The sequence below is a fragment of the Dicentrarchus labrax genome, unplaced genomic scaffold (genome assembly GCF_905237075.1).
Source record: "Dicentrarchus labrax unplaced genomic scaffold, dlabrax2021, whole genome shotgun sequence".
In the NCBI taxonomy this organism is placed as follows: Eukaryota; Metazoa; Chordata; class Actinopteri; family Moronidae; genus Dicentrarchus; species Dicentrarchus labrax.
The window spans coordinates 34,343,352-34,356,171 of NW_026136719.1; the positions used below are offsets into that span (position 1 = coordinate 34,343,352).

General features: G+C 39.6%; 1 protein-coding gene across 1 annotated transcript in view; it reads left to right on the forward strand.

Annotated features, from left to right (window-relative positions):
* Nucleotides 1-382: 382 nt before the first annotated feature.
* The window catches only part of tpcn2 (two pore segment channel 2), a 46,131-nt gene continuing 33,693 nt past the window's right edge, over nt 383-12,820 (forward strand). Inside the window, exon 1 of the mRNA XM_051379999.1 lies at nt 383-746. Within this exon, the coding sequence (XP_051235959.1) occupies nt 596-746 (151 nt within the window). The 5' untranslated portion in view covers nt 383-595. The remainder of the gene's footprint in view (nt 747-12,820) is intronic.

A 12,820-nucleotide genomic window follows, 5' to 3' on the forward strand; every position in this document is an offset into this window, starting at 1 on the left:
CAGGGGTGCCCAAAGTGTTTCCCTCTGAGGACCACTTAACGTGGGCCACCCACTAAAAGCAAACATCTATTGTGTATTGTTTACTGCTATTGTATTGTTTAGATGCAAAATGGAGAAAAAAATTATATTATTTATAACAAAAAAATGTATTGATTTCTAATGCCACCTTTAGATATTTCTATTCAGTGCTTTACTACGTGCCACAGTAATGGTTTTGAGTTCAAACATCTTCATTTGGGGGCTTTTCCAAGTAAATATTGATATTTCTGCCACCCTCTGGAAACCGTACGAATATGTCTCTAGATCCGCCCCTGTGCAGTGTACTGTAGGACTGTAGGTGGAGTTTGAACTTTTAAAGTCAGTGTAAAGTGATACTTGAGGACGGGAGGGGGGAGGCGCAGAGCGGAGAAGCCACTTCCTAAAAACACCTTCTGATCGAGGCTTGTCGTGCTGTTTGTCAGACTGTGTTCAGTCACTGACTGTTCACAATAAAGTCAGCCTCTCTGGAGCTCTTTTACACCGTCCCCCGCCAGATCTGAGCACTTTCACTTTCACGGCTGAAGAGCGGCTACAGAGTAAGAAGTAGATTTCCTGGATGGAGGCGGACAGTCTGCTGACCGGCAGTGGGAACGGAGCCTCCGCGGATTATGGCTCTGGGTCGGGCACGGACAACGGAGGGGCCCCGGGCAGCAGACGGATGTCATACTCTGTCGCGGGACAGTCGTGCAGTGTCGAGGGGGCCACAGGTGAGTTGACACTGAGGCTCCTCTGTTATTTGGTTCAAAAGTCACCGGTTGAAGAATATTCAGACATCAGTACTATCCTCCACTACAGGCAACAGTCCTATAATCAAAACTTTACTCAAATATTATCAGCAGAATCTACCTTAAGTGTCAAAAACCTCTACATGCAGGGGGCCCTGCATTCAAAATGAGCTGGGGTCCCTGATAACACCCCCAACACCACCACCACCTGACACTGTGTGGCCGTGTTATCGTGTAACTGTGGGCCTCCCACTAAAAGCAAACATCTATTGACTATTGTTTACTGTTATTATATTGTTGAGATGCAAAATGGTACTAAGATTCTGAGTTCCCTTAATTGACTGATTTCCTACACAGAAAGGTGCTCAGAGTCTCAGTGACATATTTTATGGATATTTTTTTATTTCATATTATATTCAATGCATCAATTCAACAGCAGAGAACAGCTGATAAACTGTACAATGAACTCAAACAGTGAACACAATAACTGCAGGAAGTTTTTGTATCCAGAGATTTGGATGAATTTTAAGCAGATTATTTCCTGTGAATATTTATCAGAGATAAGTTTTACTGATATTTTTAGGAACTTCTCTGTATTTTTTATTTGTATCATACATTCTTAATAGGCTCTGTGAATATAGAGTGTGTTCTTAAAGGTCTTAAAAGTTTACATTTTAAATAATAACTTTAAAAACAACAATTTCATTTAGTTTTAATACTGAGTTACTGTGTATATTTAATGAAGCTTTGTTGACCCCTAACACCCAGGTTGGGAACTACTGAACTAGATAAATGTAACAGATTGATATAGGAGAATACATCATATAAGTGTATAGATAGATAGATAGATAGATAGATAGATAGATAGATAGATAGATAGATAGATACTTTATTTATCCCAAGGGAAATTCGAGTATTCGAGTATTACAAGCTACTAGTGAGCTGTTGGCCTCAAGATAAGGTAATGATGTAATGTGATGAAAAGGCCAGCAAATGTCATTTACAGGTACATAGTCACAAACAAATGTTCATCTAATCCAATTAGCACTAACCATGAGCAGCATGAATCTGGAGCTTTCAGGACTCCGCTATGTCAGAGTTCCAGCCTCGCCTGTGCTCTTGTCTGTGTTAGATTGTTATTACTGATGCATTAATGTCTTTTTATTATTATAGTGGGTCAGGGTGGAGCTAATTGTAATTTTGGTCGTGTCATTTTTTAACAATGCAGTATAATCTTTATCTGTAGTGTTACTTGTAACTATAGCTGGCAGAGTAAACACAGTGTGGCAGAGTAAACAGTACAATATTAAGTAGAAAGTTGCATGACGTGGAAATAATGTGCAAGTACTTTAAAACTGGTCTTAAAAGAGACAATAACAATAAAACCAGCCAATATCATTTCAGAATAAGACCAAGTGTGAAGTTATCGTGATGTCACCCATTAGTTTGTAGAGTGCCGTTTTGAAGCCTCAAGTTTGGCATTATGGTTGTCGCCAGGACAGTTTGTCAGAGCCAGCAGATAGATTTAGATTTAGATTAGATAGATACTTTATTCATCTCCAAGGGGAAATTCACAGTTTCCAGCAGTATCCACAGACTGATAATAATAACAATAACAGTAATAACAACAACAACAGGAGGCAAAATGCAAAAGAACCCATAAAATAAAATAATAAAATAAAATAAAATAAATAGCTAAATAACGAGCATTGGTTAAGTGTCCTAAGGTGCATGGTCTGGTAAGGTGCTGTAATTAATGTTTTAAAGAGTTCGGTCTAGACCTGCTCTATTTGAAAAGTGTCCTGAGATAACTTCTGTTATGAATTGGCGCTATACAAATAAAATTGAATTGAATTGAATTGAATTGAATTGAATTGAATTGGTCAAATCCAGTGCTTGAAAAGCCTAAGGTGCATAAGTAGGTGGTAGGGCTGGGTATCGTTTAAAATAATTCAAAACCAGTACCGATACCAGTACCCTTAACACGATACCGATACCAATTGAGTACTTAATTCGATACTTTTTTCACCACTCCTCCCCATTCAAAAGATTTTTACACGAATACATTTTGAAAGTGCTCCAATATTTATTTAATAACTGTACAAACATGTACAATGAAAAATTATAATATATATAATTATATATATATATATATATATATATATATGTATAATTATATATTACCTGAAGTTATCGACGGTTGCTCCGTGTTAGGGTGGCCATTTCCTTGACATCAAAAAGGAGGACACTTTACATACACGGGGACACGCAAGTTGTTTGGTATGGTTTGAAGTTTTAATTAAATTTTTTTAGGTTTTTCCACCAGATTACATAAAGGTGCATACACATACCACATAGCTAATAATAAATATACAAGATACAGCTCATGACAATGTGCCCTTCCAATTCAGATTACATAGGTCTAATAAACATCATACAGAAACTGTTCTTAATGTTTTTATCTGGATAGATAAAGGGTAAAAAAATACAGCACCTTCTGTTTCAGATGTATAGGCTCTGCCTATCTACATATGAGTATGAGCATTTTCTGAATTTCAGACTAACAACCGACGTTAGCTAACGTTATGTTCTCTATCGCTGAGAGCTTGATGACATGACATGAAAATGTAACCAATGAAATTACTTATTTTGACTTTGACTATTAAATAAGTTTGTTCCGTGCGTGATGAGGTGCTTCATCATGTTGCTAGTATTCCCCGTTTTCCCCGAAATAATCTTGCCGCATTTGATGCATCTATTTGTACCCGGCGCCACAGGCGCGTAGTACAACCATACTTTTGAACGTTTTGCTGCCGGCATCTCGGAATGCTGACCAGCCAACTCCGCCACAGACTAAGCATGCACGCTTTACCGCCATACAAAGCAAAACCATAGAAACAGTCATTTTTTTCTTGATCTGGGTAGTGGGTACAAAAAGAACCGATTGCAGGTATCGTATGACAGGTTCAGTTTCGATACTACTTGGTACCGGGTTGTTTCGGTCGATACCTGAAAGGTATTGAGTACCGATACCCAGCCCTAGTAGGTGGTCACATAATGCAGGGTGCACTGCATCGGATGGTACAGTTTAATACAGGGGAGACATATTGGAGTTTAGAGTTTTATGGTTTTCCTCCCCTGGGTGGAGTTGAAGAGCCTCATGGTGTGGGGGAGGATCTCCTCAGTCTTTCAGTGGAGCAGGACAGTGACAGCGGCCTGTTGCTGAAGCTGCTCCTCTGCCTGTAGATGGTTCTGTGCAGTGGATGCAGTGTATTGTCCATGACTGACAGGAGCCTGTTCAGCGTCAGTCAGTCAGAGGTGACATACTGCGAGTTGAGCTGCTCTCATTGGCTGTGCTTGGCTCGCCTGATCACATCCGAATACAAATGTGTACAGTACACTAAAATATTCAATGCACTAACAGAATCTTACTGCATGTAAGACACTGCCTTCACTTGTCAAATCAAAACTCACAATCAGTGTGGTTACTGTGACAAAGACCATCACTGTAAGAAATGCTGTCATGTACTAAGTGTCCACTTCATTAGGTATGTCTTTCTAATACTGGATCTTATTTTGCCCCCAGAACAGCCTTAAATTTTGGTGTCATGGCTTTAAAAATGTGCTGGAAGTAGGTGTTATAAGATGGGTAGACTGTGGCCATAAAGGGATGCAGATGATCAGGAACAATTCAATTCAATTCAATTCAATTTTATTTGTATAGCACCAATTCATAACAGAAGTTATCTCAGGACACTTTTCAAATAGAGCAGGTCTAGACCGAACTCCTTATAACATTATTTACAGAGACCCAACAGTACCACCATGAGCAAGCAATTGGCGACGGGGGCAAGGAAAAACTACCTGTTAAAAGGCAGAAACCTAGGACAGATCCTTCGGCTCTAGGTGGGTGGTCGTCTGTCTCGACCAGTTGGGGTGAGAGAGAGAGAGAGAGAGAGAGAGAGAGAGAGAGAGAGAGAGAGAAAGACAGACAGACAGACAGACAGACAGACAGTCAGTACAGTAGCAACAGTACAGTACTCTAGTAGGGTGTGGCATTTAATACCAGCTGGTATTAATGCGTGCCAAGAAAATATTGCCCACACCATTCCACCTGCAGCAACTTGACAGAGGTGGCATTTTTCCAATCTTTTGCTATCTAGTTTTGGTGAGCTTTCTTCATTTTCATCTCTGTTGGGGTTAAGGTTTGCACATGCGCAGTACGAATCAGGCAGAAAATTGCAGCAGGTAAAGACTTTTTGTTGAAGTTTGAAGTTTCTGAGCTGAAGCGCAAATGGGAGTTTCAACTATCCTGAAAACAGGAGTTTAGTTGGGTGGTGTTAGAGGATGTGGGCGAAACTCCAACTATGTATTGCGCAGATGGCCGAAAGGTCAAGAGCAAGGTGCATATTGTTTTTCAAAGGGACATCCAGTTTTGAAAAAAACGAGCCAACTGAACCCCGCTTCCAGGGTCTTTGTTGTTGTTTGATAACTGCTTATAATTAAAACAATTTGTATAGGGGCAACAAAAAATTGTCTTAGGGCAAATAGATTTTACTGTTGCCTTCCTGCCAGCTTGAGCCAGGCTAGCCATTCTCCTCTGAACTCTCTCATTAACAGGGCATCTTTGCCCACAAAACTGCCACTCACTGGATGCTTTTTTTCCCTTTTTTATCATTTTCTGTAAACTCTAGAGAATGTTGTGAAAATCAGGAGATCAGCAGTTTTTGACCTACTCAAACCACCAACAAACATTCCACACTTAAAAGTCACACATTTCTTCCCCATTCTGACATCAGCCCCACACGTGTTCAGTTGACAGTGATAATGACTGCAGCTCCTCACACTCGGGAATCTGGATGTTCGACATTTATGCAATTAATCAACATTGTTCCCATTCCCTGTCAATCAGATAACCGTTTCAGTCGTAGTATACAGGTGTATAGAGCCCTTATTCACTATGGCTATAATGATAGGAATGCTCACAACTTTCACAGCTACATACTGGATATAATGCATGATCAGGTGTCCAAACTGATTGTACCTTTCTCCAGCTAAAGACCGTGCAGACTTTCATTTGTCTAGAACAGGGTGGAGAAAAGCACAATTATTCTATGAGAAAAACAGAACTATATGCATTGTTTGAATTAAAGTACACTGATTCCCTACAGCTTTCAGTTTCATTCCACTCAAGACAGGATAGTAAACTGTTCTGCAACTGAAGTCGGGCTGTTCAAAGCTAATATAATTAAAGTGATGTGCCCTGTGACTCGGGGTATTGTGGATGAAAGGTTTCATTGTCATTCTTCTTCATGCTTCAGTTTAAAACAAACTGAATTTTATTTATAGACCCACTAAGGTTTACTTGTGGAATTCTAATGTAATACCAGGTTTTAAGTGCCCACAGATGGCTTTCATAGGGATGGGTCCGTAATCTGATCACATCCTTTATTATGAGAGCAAAGAGTGTTGAGTGTGTCAGCAAAAAGGAGGTTTCACATTTCAACAAATCACCTAGGAGTATATTTTTGTTCAAGAAACCCAAAACTAGTTTAATTAGAATAATTGATCAGAATTTCATTGGTTTATTAATATGGAAGGAACAGTGCAACATATTGGGAAATCCTTGTTTCCCTCTCTGACACTGGGTCAAAAGAAAAGATCAGTGTCCTGTGTGTGTCCAGTATAGAGATAGATCTGTGATGTGTTTAGCCTAGCTTAGCACAAGAGACTGGAAGCAGATGGAAACTGCCAAAGCAAAGTGATGAAAAATGAAAACACACAACCATCAATAACTACAAGGCTCTGTTGTTTATATGTTGCGCCCTTTTATCCAGACACCAATTCACCCGAGTGTCCGGGTTTTTTTAAATACCTGGTAGGGAAATTCATTCTCTTCATTTGACCCATCCTAGGAGCAGTGGGCAGTCACTGTGCCATGCCCAGGGACCAACTCCAGATCTGGTCGAGGGTACTTGTTTAGTGTTATAACACAGCTGGTAACCTCTCTATGAGGACAGGCTGCTGTTATCATCGATTCAGTTATAGGGATGTTTATTACTGTATATGTTTATTCCTGCATGTTTGTTCTGTTAATAAGTAACAATACTAGTTATGTAATGAGGAGTTTACAATTACGGGAACATTATTCATGTGTCGTTTCTTGGAACATTCTTTTAAAAACTGCTATGGCTGTGTTGTATACATATGTTTTTGGGGTTTTTATTACCTTTAGTCAATAGTGAAAGGAGTTCGGTCTAGACCTGCTCTATTTGAAAAGTGTCCTGAGATAACTTCTGTTATGAATTGGCGCTATACAAATAAAATTGAATTGAATTGAATTGAAAGGAAAGGAGAGAGAGAGGGGATGACAAAGGGCCACAGGTCGGATTTGAACACCGGGCCGCTGTAGCAAGGACTCAGCTTTGGTGCATGGGGCGTCAGCTCTACCAGGCGTACTATCCAGGCACCCTGAGGGGTGTAACTGATTACCATAACAGATTTGTTTTGAATTAATTCAATATGACGTATTAAAGGTCCGGTGTGTAACATTTCGGATGATCTATTGTCACAAATGGAATATAATATTCATAGGTATGTTTTCATTAGTTTATAATCACCATGAAAGTAAGAGTTGTGTTTTTGTTACCTTAGAATGAGCTGTTTTTATCTACAGAGGGAGCGGGTCACCTTCTACTGAGGCAGCCATGTTGAACTGCCTTTTAAAGGTCCAGTGTGTAGGATTTAGTGGCAGGGTGTAGTTGCAGATCACAACTCCCTCGCTTTACCCTCCCCTTCCATGCACGAGGGAGAAACTACAGTGGCCGCAAAATGTGTTTGGTTTGTCTGTTCTGGGCTACTGTAGAAACATGGTGGTTCAACATGGCGGACTCTGCCAATAGTTCCTCCTGAAATGTTAAACACTGGACCTTTAAGTCCCTTTTAGACATGCACGTCATTCTGTCTGAATGCATGCTGAAGTCACTTTTACTTAAAAGTCATGAGTCTTAGTCGGGGAGCCAAAGTCTCAAAAATGGGTTGAACCTGACCATGACCTTTGCTGCGAAGGTTGAAAGTTTAATTTGGGCTACTTTATCACTGTCTGTTCTTCTTGCTGCAGCCAGTGCCTTCAGTCCTTTTTCACGAGCGCAGATCAAGTCAGCAGATGTGGCTTTGTGGCCTGTTGAAATGTAACCCAGTAGCCCAAATTAAACTTTCAACCTTCGCAGCAAAGCCAAAGAAGTCAATGTCCATGGCATTCAAAGCCAAAAAGGTCTATGAGGAGGAGAGTGCAGTTGTGCGGAACGAGAGGAGAGGATGAAGACCTGCCCCAGCAAAATGAAGGAGTACAAGCCACATGGTACTCTCTCTATACCTGAATGGAAAGGCTTCATTCACAATCCACTGAATAAAGCTAATCTGTTGAACTACATGGGGGAAGCATGGGCAGCTCAGAACAAGTCACTTCCTGCAGGATGCACACTTATTCTTGGTGGAATCTTTTGTGATCCTGGTCGCACTGTCCTCTTGTCAGTGGATTGTCAGGTTGAGCTTCCAGAACTTTCCTGTGAGAAACATGAGGAGGCAGATACCAGGATGTTTGCTCACATTGCATACTCAGTACAAATTCTGCACCATAAACGGGCTGTAGTGGTTGCGACTGACACAGATGTGATCATGATGTGCATGTACTACATAACACACATGAATGGGCTGCAGGAGCTGTGGGTGAAGACGATGAATATCTTCCTACCAGTTCATGCCATCACAGAAGCTCTGGCGGGAATGTATGATGTTGCAGCTTCAGATCTTACATCCCTTCTCCTCAGTACCTACAGACTTACAGTTAACTATCTGTACAGAAGAGGAAAAATGCAGGCCTACACAACTGCTATTAAGCACATGACAGACCTTCTGCCGCTCTGCAGGTATGGTGACCCTGAGGAAAGCCTAGATGTTCAGGAAGAGGTTATAACAGCAGCACGGCAATACATGGTGTCACTTTATGACAGGAGTGACTTTGGTGGTACTCTAGATTTACTGCGAGCCCATCTCTTTGTGAGCATCAAAGGAGACATGCGACAGGGACCTGCACCTAGTTAATTAAGTTATGTTAAATAATTTTGTTCCGTTAAAGTTGTAATAGTTGTCATCTGAGGCAATAAAATAATAAAAGTCATTTTGCTGTATTATGTTTCTTGTGTGACACATTTCCATTGGGAGAACAGAGTTATGTTGAAATTAAAAAGATGCCTAGGCCATGATATTTAATAATGTGGACATTAACAACCATGTTAAATATCCAGTATGTCTTTCAGAATTTTGAGAGTAGCCTAAAATTCTGTTGAGGTTCTGAGCCTGTTGATCGCCAACTAGTAGTGAAATCATCACAGATCCATTGATTTTGGTTGGATTGACTGATGTCATAACTTGGGGGAATAGTTGATTGCCAATGAAGTAAAGATGAAAATATTGGAAAAAAGTGAGAAAACGCCTAATTGTTTTGCATTAAATTGGGCCAAAATCATGTAGAAATGTGTTTTTTTTTCATTGGATGTTGTCACCACATGTGTTCTGTGCATCTGGAATGCATTTATTGACAGCTTACCCAACCCACTGAGGATTTGAGGAAAAAAAATATTTTTCACATTTTTCTGATAAAAAATGAAGGGCACATACACTAAAATGGCCACAATTTTTTTTTGCAATGTTTCCAGCAGAGCAGACCCTCCAATTATTGGTTCTTAGGGTCAATGTTAACAGAAAAAACACAAATAAAAAGAATGGCAGACCATGTCAGGTTCAACCCATTTTATCCCGACTATCTAGTTAGTTGTTAGTTTCTGACAAATCTGAGTTCAATATCACATTAACGTAAAGCCTGCCGCGACACAACATCACATTAATATAGACAGGTATTGCATTGTGATAATCACTTTGAGATAATCTCAACAATCTCTCCCTGTGTTTTTGTGAGTTTTGAATAGCCAGCTAAACATTTGACATACAGCATGTGAGCAAATAGGGAAGAATGAGAACTTCCTGTCACTCAGTTCTCTTATATCTCTTATAACTGTGAAATAAGTCCACCAGTGTTGCAGCCTGTGAGAGAACTGAGAGAACACTCCTTCATATCATACCTCTTCAACTGTTTTTAGTCAGGTGCGAAGCATTGTGTCTGAATAAAGCCATTAAGGTTACAGACTGATGAATGACGCTGTTATTTTAACAGATGAACCCAGTAATGTAACTCATTCTTAACTTTAAAGTTAAAAAAGGCAACTTAAGTTCACATTTAAATGCAGGATAATATGAATGTTGTTTTATGGATAATTAGTGTCAGTGTTGCTGGAAGTAAGAATACAAGAGTTCTCTGACAGTTGCTCTGTGGGGAGATTTTTTTCCCCTGTGAGAAATGCAGCTCACACTTGTCTGTCTTCTGAGGTGTGTGCTGGTGTGTGTTTCAGCACCCGTTTTAAGTGTTGTCCTGTCAGAGGCACCCACCGCCGCCGCCTTTATGACACATCCTGCTGTGACCAAACGTGTGTGTGAATATGCGTGTGTGGCCAGAACTGAGTCATCATATGTCTATGTAACTGCTGGCTGGAAAGGTTAGTCACTAAGCATAATCTGCTTGTTCTTAGTAATAGTTAGGTTCTACTCTACTTTGTTCTCATCTATTTAGTGCTACTCTGTAGGGCTACATGATGTGGTAAAAACATCATATTGTGATTATTTTGACAGATACTGCCAAATGATTCACGATTATTTGGGGAATTATTTTTTTTTTTTTCAAAAATGTAATTTTTAAACAAAAATAAACAGGTTTTGTGGGCCATGGCATCTCTGCAGCACCACAGGGCTTCATTATAATGCTGTTTGACACACATTCTAACTTTATCAAAAAACTTCAGGTTCTTCCGTCTTCATATTGCACATGGTCATATTGCGATTCAGTAATATTTTGATTAATTGTGCACTACTCTATTCTGTTTTGATACATTCAACCAGTCATTTGCAAGCACATACAGTTTTGTACAGACTTTAGAATTGAATTCTCATTCACATAATCCAGTTCAGGACCACTGTTAAAGGCCCAGCTCAAGTAAAAAAAAATTTTGTTTTATTAAACATGGATGTGTTATATGAATGTTGAACCCAAATACAATATATTATTCATTCCAAGGAAGATTCTCATCCAGTACATATGCTGAAAAAGTTCTTCCTGCTTCTTTCCAGATAACTCTTTTAATAGATAGATAAAAAAAGAAAAACAGTTTAAAATAGTGAAACTTTTTAGGTATTTAAATTATTTTGTCCACGTAACAGTCCAAAACCCAAGGATCTTGTCTTTGCTAACATGTCTGGCAAAGAAAAAGCATCCAATATGTCTGACAAGGTGGAGTGGGTGACTATTCAACTTTTGGATAAAACTTCTTCATTGTCATACGCACAACATTTACAGTGAATTCTTAGTTCTCAGGTCCCCTCCAACACTACTAATGCAAATATGTATATAAAGTAAGAATGATAAATTAGAAATTTCATTTTACCGAACCACACCGAAGACTAAAACGCCGAAGCCCACAGTTCACCACCAACCCATTCATGTTTCTAATACATTTTCCCCTCTCAGCGACACACCCGCTGAGGAACCAACTCTGCTTATTGGCAGCTCAATAGTCAGAAACATGAAGTTAGCGAAGCCAGCGGCCATAGTTAAATGTATCCCTGGGGCCAGAGCGGGTGACATTGAATCCTATTTAAAACTGCTGGCTAAAGGTAAACGTAAATACAATAAGATTGTTATCCACGTCGGCGGTAATGACACCCGTTTACGCCAATCGGAGGTCACTAAGATTAATGTGGAGTCGGTGTGTAATTATGCTAAAACTATGTCGGACTCCGTAGTTTTCTCTGGACCCCTGCCCAATGTGACCAGTGATGACATGTATAGCCGCATGTCGGACTTCCACCGCTGGCTGTCGAGGTGGTGTCCAGAAAACGATGTGGGCTTCATTGATAACTGGAAGCCTTTTTGGGGAAAACCTGGTCTGATTAGGAGAGACGGCATCCATCCCACTTTGGATGGAGCGGCTCTCTTATCTAGAAATATGGCGAAGTTTATTTCTAAAACCTGACAGTCCAGAGTTGGGACCAGGAAGCAGAGCTGCTGTCTTACACACTTCTCTGCTCTTTCTTTAGAACAGTCACCCACCCAAAACCCCATAGAGACTGTGTCTGTCCCCCAACCACCTAAATTATTTAAAGAAATGAAAACAAGAGGAGTTCAACATAAAAATCTAATAAAAATTAAAACTAACTCCTCAGTAGCACAAAATAAGAGAATGAAATGTGGGCTGTTAAATATCAGGTCTCTGTCCTCTAAAGCTGTTTTAGTGAATGAATTAATATCAGATTATGATATTGATTTACTTTGTCTTACTGAGACCTGGTTGTCCCACAAGGAGTATGTTAGCCTAAATGAATCCACCCCAGTCATATTAATACTCACATTCCTCGAGGCACTGGCCAAGGAGGTGGAGTAGCAGCCATATATGATTTGAGCGTTTTAATGGACTCTAAACCTAAACTAAATTATAATTCATTTGAAAGCCTTGTTCTTAGTCTTTCTCACCCAAACTGGAAAACACTGCAGCCAGTTCTATTTGTTATAGTGTACCGCGCTCCTGGACCGTATTCTGATTTTATATCTGAATTCTCAGAGTTTTTATCAAGTTTAGTGCTTAAATCAGATAAAGTAATTATTGTAGGTGATTTTAATATTCATGTGGATAACAATGACAGCCTTAGTAACGCATTTATATCATTAATAGACTCAATTGGCTTCTGTCAGAGTGTAAATAAACCAACTCATTGTTTTAATCACACTCTTGACCTTGTTTTATCATATGGCATTGGTATTGAACATTTAATAGACTTCCCACATAATCCTTTCCTATCTGACCATTATTTAATAACTTTTGAATTCATACTATTAGATTATAAGCCATTAGGCAAAACTTCCTACAGCAGATGTCTATCTGACAGTGCTG